Source organism: Mauremys mutica, chromosome 3 (assembly GCF_020497125.1).
Source record: "Mauremys mutica isolate MM-2020 ecotype Southern chromosome 3, ASM2049712v1, whole genome shotgun sequence".
NCBI lineage: Eukaryota > Metazoa > Chordata > Testudines > Geoemydidae > Mauremys > Mauremys mutica.
The window spans coordinates 14209279-14227909 of NC_059074.1; the positions used below are offsets into that span (position 1 = coordinate 14209279).

General features: G+C 42.2%; 1 protein-coding gene across 1 annotated transcript in view; it reads left to right on the top strand.

Annotated features, from left to right (window-relative positions):
• The window catches only part of PKHD1 (PKHD1 ciliary IPT domain containing fibrocystin/polyductin), a 367689-nt gene that overhangs the window by 280006 nt on the left and 69052 nt on the right, over window positions 1-18631 (top strand). The window contains exon 59 of the mRNA XM_045008841.1: window positions 1006-1166. Within this exon, the coding sequence (XP_044864776.1) occupies window positions 1006-1166 (161 nt within the window). The remainder of the gene's footprint in view (window positions 1-1005; window positions 1167-18631) is intronic.

The following is an 18631-nucleotide window of genomic DNA, read 5'->3' on the forward strand; positions in this document are numbered from 1 at the left end:
GGGCCTACTTTCAGGTTTTTTTTTAGAGTCTCTCCAAACTCTAGTTTGGAGCCATTACTGTAGAATTCTGTCACCTTTATGTATGTATGTAAGTAAGCATGGTTTAATTCAGTTCTGAAGAGCTGGACCTACCGGTAAAAAGACCTGGGCATTTCTTGGTCTGTAGATAGAACTGTATTGCATAGCCATTTCCATCCTGCTACGAATGATACAGGAGTTACAAGCCTGTGGATACTGATGAGTGGCTCCTGAGGCACTATGGTTCTCTGCAGTGTTGAACTGTTTGATGAAGCAAAATCAGAATATACCTGAGATTTATGAAGATGCTTGGATCTGGATACAAATTTTGTGACTAGTCTTTCCCTCCGATGAACTGAGCCAAACCCCCGAGGGGCTGTTGCCCATCCCACAGAGAGGTGAATAGGAATTAACTGTATCCTAGAGGGCAGAAGCCTGCTTCTGAGTCTGATCACTGCCAGCATTTGGGAGGTTGGGATCCAGATCTCATTTTTGTGGACTGGCCCATCCATGATGAAAAGGAACATTGCTTCAGAATTTCATGATGATAGAGCAAGTCAGACCTGCTCCATATAATCAGATTTCATCAGTTATCCCTTATTTCCCTTTCCCCCTTTTTTAGCAAGCAGGTTAATTCACATAAATGTTGTGGTAATTTGTATATGTAAAACAAATGCATTTTCCAGTGATGAAAATAACTTCAGAAGGCCAGTACAATGTAATTTTTCTCGCTGTCTTCCCAACAATAATTGTATCAGAGAGGCAGCCGTGTTAGTCTGGTTCTGTAAAAGCAGCAAAGAATCCTGTGGCACCTTATAGACTAACAGACGTTTTGCAGCATGAGCCTTCGTGGGTGAATGCCCACTTCGTCGGATGCAAGTGGGCATTCACCCACGAAAGCTCATGCTGCAAAACGTCTGTTAGTCTATAAGGTGCCACAGGATTCTTTGCTGCTCCAACAATAATACTCCTCCTCCTCTCCATCAGCATCAATGGATCCAAGGACTTTGAATATCTTGAAATGAGATGTGAAGGCTCAAGAAAGGCTCTCTTCAAGGATCTGGATGGAAGTGCCCTGGGCCTACAACCACCTGTGTCAGTTTTCCCAAAGTCTATGTCTGAATGGACAGAGTCCTGTTTGCACGCTGGTAAGTAGCACACAAAGATTGTGCAGTATCTGAAAAATCTTGCTAAACCTTGGGTAGTGCATTGACTAACCAGTCTTGGGAGACATATCAGTGGGTTGTCATCCTCTGGGATCCTGAACACCTTGTGGGCTTAGATTCCACAGCACTTTTCATTAAAGGAGGCTGCTTTATATATTGATCAAAGGAAGGGCTTGGGAATCTGACCTGCTGTGGGGTGAGGCCCTTACCCCTCTGTGCTTTAACTGATCTTTATGTAAAACAAGGGTGATTATATTTACGCATCTGCAAAGTGCTTTGGGATCCTTGAATGAGAGGTGCTGTATTAGGGCAAAATAATAATAATAATAATAATAATTGTCCCAGTGAGGATTTTTATTCATTTCCTGCTGAGGAGAGTATCTGGCTGAAAATCCAGGCCAGCAGTTCAGAGAGTACTTTCTCTTGTTTAAAAAGACCCATCTTGCTCAGTAACCGCATTCTGAAAGTTCACACAGCAAGGCTCCATTCTCATCCTGATTAAAACTCTGCTCTGTGATTCCAAATAAACTCTTTAATTACAATTAGCATTTCCCGAGCCTGCTGCTGACGGCGGCCATTTTGCAGAGAAGTCGCCTCATTTGTGACTCCGGCAGTATGGGAGGCTCATGCGAGGGACTGTAATTAATCCCATTTTCTATCCTGTGCTAAAACTGATTAAACACAAGAAGAACTTTAATCTTTAAACAAAATGTCTAATGTGTACCCGGTAAAGGCTTTCCTCTAAGGATCCCTCCCTCACTGGCTGCTTAGAGGGCTGATTAATACATTGTCTAGGCATAAACATGCTCTTCCCCCCCACACCGCCCGCAACTTTCTCTGCCCTGGTTATGAATCACAAACCAATGCTAATCTCTCAGTAGACACTGCTGCATCGTTTGCCATTTAGCACCAGCTTATTAAAGCATGCATGCGCACATAGTTCCCGATCATTTTTAAGCTTTGTACCATTTTTAAAGATACTCAGGCACATAGAAGTTATAAATACCAGGAAACCCCACTGCACTAATGGTGCAACCTGCACTCCACGGGGTTTGTCTCCTTATGTAATGAAGTTGACAACATATGGTAAATGCTGCCTGCCTCCCAGGCGAGAACAGAATTGTGGTGTTTTCCTCTCAGTGCCCAAATGTGAGTGGCATTCTTTTTCCTTCCCAATTCCTGCCTTAATCCCTGAGTCTTCCTCTTTCAAAACTGCAATTCCCTTTGTCTTCAGGCTGACATTTGGAAAAGCACAGGTTCATTTGGAGGTGAATCCATAGTTCTCTGTAACACAGAATACTTTGGACAGTGTAATGGAGGCTTCCACACGAGACAATCACAGTCAAATCCAGACCTTGGTCATGACCACAAAACTCCCATTGGGCCAAATTCTACCTCAGTTATACTAATATAAGGATGGATTAATTCCACTGAATTCCAGATTTATGCTTGTGTAACCAAGAATAGAATTTGGCTCTTGGAATTCTCTCTCTCTTGATTCCAGATTGCAGAGCTTAGCACTTAACACTGTTCAGTTAATCACCACCCTCTGTGCCTCCTTCACCTGTTACTTAACTAACAGCCAGTTATTCTGCTCACCTCCAGTGGCTTTATGCCCAGACTGCTGTCCTGCAACTTTTAACCCTGTGCTTACATCTCTAAGCCCAAACCAGAGGAGCTAGCATCATCAAGTAATGTGCAGCATCACTCCCACTCTCCGCTCAGGGACATGTGCTTTCCCAAATGCAGTGTGGCACACACCTTCGCTAGCCCTCTGCAGCCTCTGAATTTGTCCTTCAGCCATCATTTTTCAGAACCTTCCAATTTGGGGTGTCCAGTTTGAAGATGTTGGCCCCAGCCTTTGCCTGTCACACCCTGAGGTGCAGGCAGTGCAATCTAGTGGTCAGAGCAGGAGTCTGGCATAGTGGTCGGAACAGAATCAGAGGACAACTGGAGACAAGCCAGTGGTCAGAGCTAGGAGTCAGGAGTTCAAAGGCAGGCAGGCTATAGGGCTGGAGCAGAGCTGGGAAGGGGCGGAGCAAGGACTGGACAGGAAACAGGACTGGTGCATCTGCAGGCATGGAATGCATTGAGCAGCCACAGTGGTGCTGTTGCTGCAGGGCTTAAGTGACGGTCTGTTGGCTCTTCTGACCAATCAGGGAGCACAGTCACTTAGCAAGGGTTTAGTGGGCCTAGCCAAGCTCATTGGGTTACTAGGCAACCGAGACCAGAGGCGGCTGAGTTCCTGACATTCCCCAAAGATCCTACTTACCATAAAAGGAAAGTTAAAGGCAAAATACCCTTCACCCTTCAAGATTAGGAGACCCAATGAATGCAACCCAGATATCCACCCCCCCCACACACACACAATAGAGTGTAGGCTCTGAGTAGGTGGGTTCTCTTTAACTGGCATATAATTGAATGGCTCAATGGGAGGTTAATGCTATTTCTTATTTAATCTACTCAGTAACTTCAAATATTTGAAATGCAGGGCATAGCATGGATCTCACTGTTTACTTGTGGTGCGTTTGTTGCATTCACCTGTCGTTTCCCATCTGACACCTAGATTGTAAGCTCACAGGGGCCATCTCTTTGTTCTGTGTTTGTACAGCACCTAGCACAGCAGGGCCCTGTTCTATGGCTGGGGCTCTAGGCGCTGCCTTAATAGAAATAATAAATAACAGAATCATTGGCTAATAATGTACAAATACTACACAAACATTAACCAAACCTTCACCTTACATAGCACCATTCAACATGTAGGAAGAAGGAACTGTGGTCCCCAGCAGCTAGGGCACGAGCCTGGGATTGAGACCTATATTCAGTTCCCTGCTCTGCGACAGACTTCTTGTGATTTTACAACAGGCACGATTTAGTTTGTACATCTAATTATTTTGTGTCTCCAAAGTGCCATCTATCCATGGTAGTTATACAACGTCCATTACCATAGTATCTGAGCACCTCCCAATCTTTAATGCATTTGTCCTCACAGTGCCCAAGTAAAGTAGGGAAATGCTCTTATCTCCCTTTTACAGATGTGACACTGAGGCCCAGAGAGAATAAGTGACTTGCCTATGGTCATGGAGGAAGATTGTGGCAGAGCAGGGAATTGAATGTGGGTTTCCCGAGTCCCAGGCTAATACCCTGTGTACTGGACCATCTTTCTAGCTCCTATTTCTTCTTGTTATTTGAAGACACACTCTGGGCCTTTTTGAACTTGAAATAAAATAGACTGATGAAAGTAGTGTGAACACACACTTGTTGGCTGTGACAGCAACCTGACACAAAGATTAATGAAAGAACAAATGTCAGTGGTGAGCAGGGTATGCTGACTGCCCGGCTTCAAAACTGTTCTTGGCTTTATGCGGCTAGCTCTTGAGAAACTTTTTTTTTTAACTTTCTTCATTCTCCTCCTAGGAATGGCAGCGAGATGGTGTTATAGACAGAGAAATGAGGGGGTGGAGTGGGGAACAGAGAAAGGAAATGGTTGTCAGAAAATTTGTCTGCCAATATCTGTGCTTGCAGAGGTCTTTTTCTCTTTCTCTTTAGCTAGAGGGGAAAATACCATTCTCTTTTCCCAAGCAATTATAGGCCCAAAAGATTGAAACTTACTCTACGGCTCTTTAATCTCAGCAGATATTTATGGTTAAACATTAGACTTGGAGCATTCCAGATGTCAGGGTATTAAAGCATAAAGGCTCAGTGGAGTCCCAGAAAATATTAGACTCTTCGGGATATGTGCCTTTGAGTGTTCTCATCTGAGCAGCGAAGGAGACAGCCCTCGGTGTTCTTTTGTACATCCGAAAGGGAGCTCTTACTGTTCCTTATTTCTGCCCTTTAGCGTGGCTCCAAATTCAGCACACAGAGTAATCCACCACCATGTCATGAAATTATTATTATTTATTATTCGGAGTATCCAGAATGACTTCCATGCTGGGTTTGTAAAGAGATGCTTAAAAATCCATATGGCTGCATGGGAGCAATTTCTTTGCATATTCCGAGTAGTTTAACTGTTTCAGCTCCTGATCCTACAAACATGGATGTAACTTTACTCACCTAAATAGCTCGCTCACATGTGTATAAGTGTTTGTTGGATCAGAGCCTTAAGGGCTTCAGCTATACTATACCTTTTTCCTCCCATCATTAATAAACCCCATCAATTTCTTCAGAAAAATTACAATTGTTTTGTACATTGTAATAATAAAACCTTGTACGACCTCAAAGATTTTCCACACATTTTACAAACTTTGATTCATGTTGGATTTATAATACCCCTGTGGGGTAGTCACGTATTCTTATACCCATTGTACAGAATGTGGCACAGAAGCTGTGATTTGCCCAAGCCCCAAGGTCATGCATTGAATCCCTGCATAAACACCAGGAGTTCTGACAGCCAGTCCCCTAGTTTAAAAACTACACAGCTCTGCACAGACTAGTTCAAAAGTAAGCGTGTATTAACTAGAGCCGGTCAAAAAGTGTGTTTTATTTTCTGTTTGGTTTTTGTTGTTGTTTCCCATCAAAAACATTTGCAGGGTTTTTTTTTCAGTTTTCATTGAAAACCTAAAATCATTAAAAAAAAAATAATGCAGAAAATGGAAATTTTGCAAAAATTTCCATTAAATTAAAAAAAGTCATGAAAATCTTCAATTCAAAGTTTTTGACTAGCTGTAGTGTGACCCATTTGATGTTAGGATAGAGATGGCATATAGCTTGGGTTCCTTGTAATGAAAATTAATAAAAGAGTTAAATAAATAAATAAGAAACAAGCAAACTACAAACTGAATGAGACCCAAACTATGTTTGAGATTCAAAAAAGTTCAGGAAACATTTTTGTTTGATTTTGATTTTTGTATGTGGCTCTGTGATTCCCAGGACCAGAAATGGAAATTCCTGGATATTACAAGAAAGGCTTCTGCTTTGGTATTTTTGCTTTGGACAAAATTAAAATGGCTGGAATTATTGAAATAATAAACCTGCTCTCAAAAAATGACTGGTACATTGTCCATACCAAAGAGGTGTGGCTAAACATCTGAATGCCTGGATGCTAAAAGCTAACCGAGGCCCCAGTCCTTCAAACTCATATATGTGTGCAATAATAGTCACTTTCCATTAAACAGCTTGCAAGATTGGGGTCCAAAATCTCTGAACGTATAGGCAAAAAGAACAGGAGTACTTGTGGCACCTTAGAGACTAACAAATTTATTTCAGCATGAGCTTTCTCTAAGGTGCCACAAGTACTCCTGTTCTTTTTGTGGATACAGACTAACACGGCTGCTACTCTGAAACCTGAATGTATAGGGTTTGCCCAAGGTTACATTGAATGTTAGCATTCTTTAAATGAACTCAAATGCAAACGTCGGATCTAGGTCATGTCTACACGGTGAGTTATTGTGTGGCAAGCCATGTGTGAATCTACAGCACACCAGCTTGCTGCAGAGTAACCTCCCACGTGGACACTACATTCCATAACTTTGAGCTGCTGTAACAGTCTTGACCCAGGACATTACTGCACAACAAGCAGGTGTGCTGCAGAGTCATACATTGGCTTGCCACCCAGTAACTCACCATGTAGACAAGCCTCTAGATTTTAAACAGTCCAAAGTTCATGGGTATTTGGAGCCAGGATTTTGATTCAGGCTCATTTCTATTGCTAATTTTCTCTATTCAATAAAATGCACAAGTAGTGCCAGTAAAATGAGCTGAAGGAGACCTTTTGGGTGGGACTTTGAAAAACATCCACGCGACTTATGGGCAGACCTGCTTGAAAATGTTCCATCAACATTATTTTTTGAAGAAAAGTAGCTTTTCAATCAGTGGAAATTTTAATGAAAAAAATTCTCATTTTTGTCAGAAACGTGTTGAGGTCAAAAAACTAAAATTTCATTTTGTAAGCAACATTATGATGAATTTTTTGATGAAAACAAAGTCTTTATCACAGGGGAAAAAATCACTTAACAACCAGTTCTACATAGGTGCATATAAATCTCATTGAAAATCCTTGAGACTTGTGATCCTAAATCACATAGGAGCTGTTGAAAATCCAACCTGTTTGTATTCAGCCCTTTTTCATGTCAAAGTGTCAGTTTCTGAAAACATAAGGCTACCCAGAATCTAAGACCAAAACAACAACAACAAAAAAAGGTGGGGAGGGGCTTCTGTATTTAACTAAAAATCTAATGAGGGCAGTATTTTTATTAAACAAACAAACATTTCCCTGCAGTGGGTGCTACCCAGACATTGTAGCATGAGAACCTGACAGAGAAATTGACTTTTATAAACAAAGGTGAAACTACCCAGTCTGTTTTCATTCTCCAATCTGAGAGAAATGTAAAACGTTAGCATAATTGTCAAACATCAGTTAATTTTTTTTTAATCTTTCAGTGTTAGTAATCAGGTTAGTTGTTTGTGCCAAAGGTGATTTTGTGTTTGAAAAATACTATTTTTAATCTGACAGTATCTCTTTTAGTATATTTCAAATATAATGAACACATACTGGCTATGTATGATCATATAGTGCAGCTGTAGTAAATATGAGAAAAATAATCTGTTTGCTGGATTTGCAAGGACTGAAAAAGCTACAAAATCAGCCCCAATTTTTGAGTATTTTCCACTAACGCAGGTTTTTTCACAGACAAAAACTTCCTTTTGTTTTAACAAATGGCACATGGAAGATGTGGCTTTTCAGTGCTGAAAATAGCAGTGGAGAGAATGAAAGGGAAATGGTCAAGTTATTTAAAAAACACTTACCTGCTATGATCAGAAAGGTTGGTTTTCTGTAATTGTCATGAACATATGACGTCTGACAGAACCCTGGTTGAGATCCCAACAGAACTCATGTTAAGACCAAGCTTTGAAGATGACTGATGGCTATTACGCTTTGTTCTCTAGTGAGGACAAGGTTTAAATATCTGTGGCCTGCTATTGTGAGCTAAGGGAGATGAATTGCTTTTGCTTGTCTAACAACAACCCTGGTGGATCATGGAACCTGGGGACTAAAGTCAGGAGTCTCTACTGCTTGAGTCATAGGACCAGCTTCATTAAGATGGGACAACACAACAGCACACTAAGAATCCTCGTTAGGTGGCCCAGCCATTAAATGGGGACAGAGGCCTATGGTGTCAGCATGGGTCTGCATGCTAAGGGGAGGCTACAGCCAGAAGGGAAGAGTTCTGCCTATGCATTATACTCCTTGCACTTCTCTTCCTGCTCTCCTCCCAACAGATTTATTTCATGGGATTTCTGCTGAATTCACTCTCTGTGGATGTTGAAGGGGCAGGCCAAGGTGAGGGGCGGGGGAAAACAGCTTGGCCAGAATGGGGCCCTATGGATGAAAAGGACATTTTCCTGTTTTGGAAAACTGTAAGATGCTATCGCTGAAGTTAATAGATATCTTAGCAGCCAAGTAACTATAGCAGGTTACCTGTTTCAAAGGTATTTGTCCCTTAGCTTTGATACAACAGCATTTGGCATGTGATGACATGGCATTGCCTGTTGTCGGTGTTATAAGCATTAAGATATAGAGGGGAAAAAAATTCTATAGCCAAGACACCATCTCAGCAATAAGTGCACATTACTCTTCACGTACACCATAACCCGCTGCTGCACACTCCTACAACGGAGAGACACTAAGGCTATGTCTACACTACAAACGTACACTGGAATAACTACATCACTCAGGGGTGTGAAAAATCCACACCTCTGGACAACACAGTTATACTAACCTCGCCCCCTGTATAGACAGTATTATGTCAACCGCAGGGCTTCTCCTGGTCACCTCCTCGCATGGTGGTGGATTAACTATGCCAACAAGAGAAGCTCTCCTGTCAGCGTAGCAGCATCTTTACTGAAGCACTTATGGATGTTGTTAAACTAAATAGGTTGAGTTCCTTGAGTCTATTCTTAATCAGCATGCTTTCTAATCCTTTAATCATTCTTGTGGCTTTTCTTTGAACCCTTTCCAATCTATCAACATCCTTCTTGAACTGTGGGCACCAAAACTGGACAGCGGTCGCACCAGTGCCAAATGCAAGGTAAAATAACTTCTATTCCTACTTGAAGTTCCCCTGTTTATGCATCCAAGGATTGCATTAGCTCTTTTGGTCACAGAGTTGCACCATTATCCACCACCACCACCTCAAATCTTTTTCAGAGTTACTGCTTCACAGGATAGAGTCCCCCATCCTGTAAATATGGCTTACATTCTTTGTTCCTAGCCATATTAAAGCACATTGTTTGCTTGCACCCAGTTTACAAAGCAATCTAGATTGCTCTGAACCAGTGACTTATCCTCTTCATTATTTACCACTCCCCCAATTTTCATGTCATCGGCAAACTTTATCAATGATGATTTTATGTTTTCTTACAGGTCATTGATGAAGGTGTTAAATAGAAATCGGACTTCTTGTTGACAATTCCTCATTCACAGTTCCATTTTGAGACCTATCAGTTAGCCAGTTTTTAATCCATTTAATGTATGCCATGTTAATTTTATATCATTCTAAGTTTTTAATCAAAATGTCATGTGGCCTCAGGTCAAATGTCTTACAAAAATCTAAAGACGTGTACACTAGCGCTTATGTTGGCAAAACTTTTGTCACTCGGGGATGTGAAAAAAATACACCCTTGAGTGATGCACAGTGGTATGTCGGTGGGAGACGCTCTCCTGCCGACATAGCTATCGCCCCTCATTGAGATGGTTTTATTATGTCAAGGGAAGAGCTCTTTCCCATCGGCATAATGGGGCTACACAAGTGCTTTTACAGCGGCACAACTGTATCAGTACACTTGTAGTTGTAGACATGGCCTACGTATATTATGTCAACAATATTAGCTTTATCAACCAAACTTGTAAAAAAAATTATCAAAAAAAAAATCAAGTTAATTTGAAAAGGTCTATTTTCCATAAACCCATATTGATTTGTGTTAGTCACGTTACCTCCTCTAGTTCATTATTAATTGAGTCCCATGTCAGCTGCTCCATTATCTTGCCCACGATCAATGTCAGGCTGACAGGCCTAGGACTACTTGAATCATCACCTCTACTCTTTTTAAAAGTTGGCATACATTATCTTTCTTCCAGTCTTCTGGAATTTCCCCAGTGCTCCAAGAGACTTATTGAAAATCGACATTTATGGTCCAGTGAGCTCCTCAGTCAGCTCTTTTAAAACTCTTAGATGCAAGTTATCTGGATCTGCTGATTTTAAAATGTCTCTCTTTTGTAGCCTTTGTATAATATCCTCCAGAGATACTAGTGGAATGGAAAGAGTCTATCATCACAACATTTCTCAGATATAGAACAGCTCTGCCTTTCCTGCATTATTATTGAAAATACCACCATTTCCATCTAGTAATGGACCAATACCATTTCAGTTTAGTAATGGACCAATGGCTCTAATGAAGACCTTCTTATTGTCCTTAAATCTGCTAGCCATAGATTTCTCCTTGTGTCCCTTGGCTTCATTTATCAATTTTCTACAATACCTAACTTCTGATTTATATTAATTACTATCAACCTTCCATTTCTTTCATTTGCTATGTATTGTTGATTTTACAGCTCCCTTCAATTCTGAGGTTGATTTTTTTTTTAACCAGCAGAGTTTTTTTCTCAGTTGTAGGACTGTGGCTTTTAGGGCATATAATAAGGTTCTTAAATAATTCCCAATTATCATTCAAATTTTTCAGATTCAATTCTTCCTCCCAGCTGATTTGGCTTATAATTTTTTCACCTTTATAAAATTGACCCTTTTAAAGCACCAAGTGTGTATATCACTGGTCTGGACTTCATTCTTTTTGCATATTTTAAATGTGATCAGGTCATGATCACTTGTACCTAAGTTGCCATTAATTTTTAGTTCTGTGATCAATTCCTCTTCATCTGTCAAGACCAGTTCTAATACAGAATTATCCCGTGTTGGCTGCAACACTGTTAAAGTTAGAAACTTGTCAGCTATAATATTTGGAAAATTTGTTTTTTGGTTTTTGTCCTGACAGCATAAAACCTCCAGCATGTGCCACAAATTTAAAACCTCCATGATCACACAGTTGTTTCTTTCCCTACACATTATAATTAATAGGTGTGTAAGGAAGTGATCATCCTGTTCCCCAGTATGATTTGGTGGTCTGTAGGAGACCCCAACTAATACCCCATCTTGTGCTTTATCTGTTAGGACATTGATCTGTAAGCATTCAAGATCATTTTCTTCTGAGTCATCAGTGACTTCGAAACAGGTATTGCCATTTTTGACATAGAGTGCCATGCCCCCTCCCCTTTTAACCAAGTAATCCAGTGGTTCTCAGACTTTTGCACTAATGACCTCTTTCACATAGCAAGCCTCTGAGTGTGAACCCCCCCATAAATTTTTATATATATATTTAACACTATTATAAATGCTGGAGGCAAAGCGGGGTTTGGGGTGGAGGCTGAAAGCTCGTGACTCCCCATGTAATAACTTCATGACCCCATGAGGGGTCCCGACCCCCAGTTTGAGAACCCCTGAAGTAATCCTTCCTAAATATGTTATCACCATTGAGTTTTACATTCCAGTTGTGTGAATCATTCCACCAGGCTTCAATAATACCAACTAGATTGAATTTATGCTCATAAATAAGCAAATCATTTTCCTCTTGTTTGCTATATAGGCTCCTAGCATTGGTGGATAGACCATTAAAAAATACTTCTCTTCATGGCCTTTGGTTCCTTCAATAATTTTGTTCTCAGCATCTTGATTTTTGTGCTGAGGGCCCATATCTTCCCTTTTTAACCCTAACCTTTTGCCATTAGTTTAATGCCCTCTTGACAACTGTAGCCAGCCTGTCTCCAAAAAGATTGCTCCCCCTTCTGCTGAGGTGGAGGTCATCCTAACTATAAAGCCCCTCCTCCATACAGAAAGTGGACCAATGTTCCACAAAACCAAAGTCCTCCACCCTATACTGCTTTCTTAACCAGCAATTCACTTCCAGAATCTTCTGCCTTCTATCTTCCTTTGCTTGTGGGATAGGAAGGATCTCTGAAGAGATTGCTTAGATAATCGTCTTCTGCTCACTTCTGAGTACCCTGAAGTCATCTACTATCCCCGACGCAGTGTCATTAATGCCAATATAAATCATCACCAGTGGATCCATGCCTGTTGCCTACAGAAGCCTCTCTGATCGTAACATGACATCCCATGTCTTGGCTCTGTCTTGTTGTCCACCTGTCCCTTGCAAAATGTTCTTTCGATTCTTGATTTAGGTGCATACTTATGGATGTAGATAGCTATCTTTAGGCACCCACGTTTAAAAATGTTGTCCTGATCCCATGTCTCTGTCTCTCAGCATAAATGGGGGAGGCTAATAATCTAGGGTATTGCAAGGAAGTATTCTGGTAATGGGGCGCTCTCTACATAAGATAGAGAGACATAGCTAAAGGAGAATTAGTTAGTTTTTAAAGATTCTCTCCCCGACCCTACACACTCAGGATATGTCTACACTGCAAAAAACAAAACAAAACAAACATAACCACAAACCTTAGAGCCTGGATCAATTGACTCAGCCTCCTGGGGCTTGTTCCCACTTGGCCTGGAGCTAGGGCTTTGAAACCTGATAAGGCGCATGGGTCTCAGAGCCTGGGCTCCAGCCTGAGCAAGAATGTCTACATGGCTGTTTGAAGCCCTGTAGCATGAGCCTGAGTCTTTTGACCCAGGCTCTGAGACTTGCTGCTGCAGGGCTCTTTTGCAGAGTAGACGTACTCTCAGGCCCTCTTGGTCTGTCTGCCTCCCTGCTTGCTGATCTTAGCCCATCAGTAAGGCTGGCAAGTGGAAATGGGAGGATGGGTCACATAGGTTATGTCTACACTGCACAGTAACCCCAGGCTCTGATTCAGGTTTGAGCCCAAGCTCACACAAATCAGCCTGACTTGAGACCCAGGTCCTAGGAGCCTGCTAGGGGAGTGAGTCAAAGCCCAAGTCCCAGTGAGACTCTGGTTCAAGCCCTTTCTTTTTTTGAGGTGTGGATGCAGATTAAGCCACAGACCCGAATCAGAAGGTCTGCATAGCGCAATATGGACCCGTTAGCACTGGTGTGAGTAAACCAGTAGTTGTAAACCCATGTTTACAACAGGATAGGTGCTCCAGCCTGGGCTTGGAAACACCGAGTGCACATGCCTGGTTCCCACAGACCTGGGCTTACTGTGCAGTGTAGCGGTACCCATAGAAAGTGGTGTGTGGGGGTGAAGAGGTTTTGCAGCAGTTGGGAAGCAGGGTGGAGGGAGACTCCTAACCTGGAAACTTCCCCTTCACCCCTTTGAGTAGCTCCTCCTACCTGTCCCCTCAAACTCTCTTACAAACAGCCATCTCTTTATTATTGTGTTTTATTATTATTTATTATTTCAATCCCAGCAGTACCTAGAGACCCCAGCCCAAATCAGGGCTCCTTTTCTAGGCACAGTGCAGACACATGGCAGTCTTGTCCCTAGAAAGCTTACGAGCTCACTAGACAAGGCAAAGTGGGAGGAGAAAAGGAGGCAGGGAGGTGAAATGACTTGGCCAAGGTCACATGGCAGGTCAGTGGCTGAGCCAAGAATAGACTTCAGCAATCCTGACTCCCTATCCACTAGGCCATGCTGCCTCTCAAGCATTTGTGGGCACTGCACATAGACATCAAATAGAAACTAGATCCTTATGTTCATGCAATTATAATACAAATGTGACCTGTATCTCAAAGCATAATTGTATTATTTTCCCTACATCTTTAAGGCATATCCACAATCCAGCCAAACTGCTGACTATTCGTTTGCAGAGCTTTACAAGGGAAACAGTGCACTTTGCAACAATTAATTTTGCAGAGGAAGCAGCCTGTTTAAAGACGCCTGCAGCAGTCTCTAAAATATGTGTTGTTTTTCAAGGCCACCAGACACACGGTGTTGGCTAGGTTGGCTAATAAACAAAACAACAATGCAAAACCCCAGCCTCATGAGGCTTGCAGGAAAAGGGGATGAGAAGTCAAATGAATAATGTTTACCTGCTAGGGGTGGGTGAAGACTGTAATTGTTTAGCCTCCGGCAGATCCCTGCAAGGGTTAAAAATGACAAAGATATTAGTTGGCGACGGCTAAGATTGTTGGTTTGGAGCTCTCGGCAATACACAGACTGTTATTTACCGGACTTGGTCGATTTACTTCTTAATGCAATAATGACCTGTGAAATGAAACGTGAGCTAGACAATTGTTCCTCATTGTTTCCAGTAAAACATCCTTTCATACCCCATTAAACCACCATTAATTCCATATGAAAGAGAAGCAGGCACAAACACCAACACACTCTCTCTCACTCTCTTTCTCTGTGGACCTGATCCAGAGCCCAATGACATCAATGAGACTTTTTCTGTCTAATTCACTGGGCTTTGGTTCACACACCCGCACCCTGTTAGCCAGATTCCCAAGTAAAGGGCACCCACAATAGGAGATAGATTTTTTCAAAAGAGCTCTGCACCCAGCAGGATCCCATTGTGAGACTAAGGGCTTGTCTACAGGGTGACATTCAGGAAAATTAATCCAAATTAACTAAAGGTGTCAATTTCATGTTGATTAGTTAAACCACTTCAAACTCCTGTGTGAACACCTTCATTCAGAATTAAAGTGCCCTTAATTTGGTTTAGTTTAGTTCACTTCCAAAGTGAATTAAACTCAGGTCTGGTCTACACTACAGACCTATATCGGTATAACTACATCACTCAGGGGTGTGAAAAATCCAGTTATATCGATCTAATTTCCCACCCCCCCACACACACACCCAGTGCAGACAGTGCTAAATCAATGGGAGAGCTTCTCCCACCAACATAGCTACCACGTCTCTGGGAGGTGGATTAACTATGTTGACAGGAGAGCTCTCTCCCATTGGCTTACATTAAAGTGCTAAAGTGGTGCAGCATTTTAAATATAGACTTGCCCTAAACCGAATTCAGGCCACTTTAATTCTGAATAACAGCTCCCCACAGCGATTTAATACGGTTTAACTAATCCACTTCAATTCCACATAATCTTTAGAGCTGTTTGGAAAAAGGGGATTTTTGTCCCATGGAAAATTTTGCTGAGAATGAAAACAAATCACTTTTGTCAACATTTTTCAGAGAAATTTTTGAGTTTTCATTAAAAAGGAAAAAAGAAAAAGGAAGAAACCGAAAAGCTTATGGTTTTGAGTTTTTTGAGGAAAAGCTGAAATTTTCCACTGAAAGCAGACCCTGTGAAAATGTAAATTTAGTCAAAACCCCAAGTTTCTGTTGAAAAACGGTTTTTATAGGATATTTTCAGTCAGCCCTAATCATCTTGGCTAATTCAGAAATGTTTCAGGTTAGATGCTGATCTCAGTTATACCTGTGTCTATCCAGAGTGAGTCCAGTAAAGTCAGTAGAGCTACTCTGGATTTACATGGCTGAAACTAATATCAGAATCTGGTCCAAAATCCATGAGAAGTTGTAACTCAACAGCTAATTTCTCCCGAGGTAGGACATGTGGTGGATTGATTTTTTTAATCAACCAATTGATAGCGGTGTGCCACATGCAAGAAAATAACTGGAAAACAAAAATAAGATGAGATATTTTTGTTGTCACAACTCTTGATGGGAACATGCCAATTCGCAACAAATCATGGCCTAATATTTATTATTTGTATTATTATATTTATAATATTTATTATTATATTTATTTAAAAAAATAGTTTGTAAAAGTAGAAAGAACTAAAGCCCCTTGTGGCTAGCTGCCCTGGGGCTCTCACATGCAGAGGGCCAATTTCCAAGTAATTAAAATGCAGGGAGGCCTACCAGCCTGGAATATGTTTGAAGCCTTCCTTTACTGCGTGGGCCATTCGTACATTGCATCAGCCATGTTAATTGAGGGCAAGGCTACGAAAGTGACATCACTTGAGCTTAGCTCATGTCCTTTCAGTTTTGCTGGTAATGTTTTTATGCTTAAGTAATGGCTTTTTAGTTGTGTGATTGGTTTGCACACCCAGGTTTTTATTATTATAATTTCACTGAATATCAAACTCAGCGAGACGGTGTCATATGTTTATTAGTTTAGCTTAATTGGATGCAATTGATCTTTGGCTGCTGTCTGCATTTTGGTGCCTAGTTCACCAATTTGAGGCCTGATCCTGCAAGCTGCCTCCACATACATTGATTTCCATAAGACTAATCTGAGTAGAGGATTTGTAAGGTCAGGCCTTTGCTTTCTTTCTCCATGACGCTTAAAATACCAGAGGATCTGCTTGCTGGAAATGACTGATAGAGCAATGCTGGGCTTTTTCCTTCTTCCTGAAATAGTAACATTTGAAAGACACATCATTAGGCACTCAATTGTGTGCTCAACAGTGTGTCTATGTGGAAGAATAAGGGGGTGCTCCCTAGCCTGGACCCCACATCTCATCAGACTCTCTGCAGGCTGGGGGAAGGTGGTCACCACCGGGCTGCTGCTCCTAGGGCCTGGATTTAGGGGCAGGATACCCAAGTGACCACCTAGGTTGGGGGGATGGGTGCCAGGCTCAGGATGCTGTTTTTGTTGTTAGGGAGAAAAGGGAAAATAGAATGTTTGAAGTAAAATATTTCAGGTATACTGTATACGGATTTATTTTTCTCTGACCTCCTAGAATGTTCTGGACCTCATGGAACCTTCCAGACTTTTTGAGAACTACATTTTCCTCAACCCTCCTAGAATGTTGTCAGCCGTGCCCTCACTGTGCTTCAGTTTGCGAGGGCGAAGGCGAGCAAAGCGACCTTTTGAGCTAAAGGACTAGGTTTAACATTCTAAGGCGGTTGCCTGCTGTAACGCTATTTAATACTGCACAGTTCAATTTCTTGACGTTACTACATTTCAGTTATTCTTAAAATTAAATAGTTTCTATAAGCTTAGAGGAAAGAATTTTTTGTATTTGCTTATATATGGCATGAATAAATACAGATGTACAGATCTTAGCATGCAAATTTAACATCTTATATGACAGGGATAAATCATGCATGGACATTGTGCATCGAAGTTGTGAAACAGGCTACACATGCAATAAAAATAAGATTTTCGAAAGTTTAACAAATGGAGGGGGGGGGTCACATAGACGCTTCTCGCCTGGGGCACCATTTGGTCTAGAGCCAGTCCTGTGTGAGGGTGACTGCCAGGGGCAAGAAGTGAATAGAGCCGTCGCTCCTCATTGCCACCCCTCAACCTCAATACGCTGGCTGGGAAAGTGGCTGGTGCAGTTTCTTTCCCCCACAGAGCAAAGAGGGGAGGGTGGGCTCTGAGCCACAACTGGGTTGCTGCCCCTGCTCTCATGATTGTATAAAGTGACACTCCAGTCCTTAGCGTGTGACCTCTTCAGGGCAGGGATTGTCTCCTACTGCCTATTTGGGCAGCACCTAAGACAGTGAGGTCCTGATCTCAGGTTAGGCCTCTTGGAGCTGTTGCAATACAAAGAATACATAATACTGGTCAGAAGCAGCTAATCCATAAGAATGACTAATTTAAAAGAAGCGTTGTTTCTAAAGAGATGCCGGTCCAGATTCTGTGCTGTTTACATCACTTTGCAACTCCATCGGGCTCGATTCCCGTTTACTGCTCTAGTAGTCAGTGTAAAAGGGCTCCAAGTGTGCGTAAATGTAAATTGGCCCCACTTTACACTAAAGGGGCCTTAAAGCTTGTCCACACATGTTGCTATGCAGGAAGAGCTATTCCTGATTAACTCCATATGTGGACTCTCTTAGGGCTTGGCTACACTTGCAAGTTAGAGCGCATTAAAGCAGCCCCAGGCACCCTAACTCCCGACCCGTCCACACTGGCAAGGCACTTAGAGGGCCTGAACTCTGCAGCTGGAGTGCTCCCGGTAATCCACCTCCACAAGAAGCATAACGCGTGGTGCGCCTCGGCTGAAACTCCCGGGCGTCAGTGTGAATGAGGTGTTGCATTACTGTGCAGTGATTGGCCTCCAGAAACATCCCATAATCCCCTTAAGTCAAGAGGCCACTCTTGTCATTGCTTTGGAATCAGCTGTAGGAATGCAGCTATCCCCTTTCAAAGCTCCGTTTCTGACAGCCAGCATGCTTATCTGCTCCGGGACAAAGCAACCATTATGTGGAATGCTGCTTGCTGTGAGTGTGTGAGAGAGAGGTGGGCGGGGGGGGAGAAGAGGAGGGTCTGAACTTACAAGACAATGTGTTGACACACTCTCAGCCTCCCAAAAACCAACTCTCTCTCTCCCCGCACATACACACAACACACTCCCTGTCACACTCCGCCTCCCCCCCCCACCCATTTGAAAAGCAGGTTGCAGCCACTTGAAAGCTGGGATAGCTACCACAATGCACTGCTCTCTGTGGCGTTGCAAGAGCTGCTAATGTGGCTTCGCCAGTGCGCTTGAATCTGACAGTGTGAACACACAGCAGCGCTTTCCCTACTGCGCTCTCCGAGGGCTGGTTTAACTCACAGCGCTC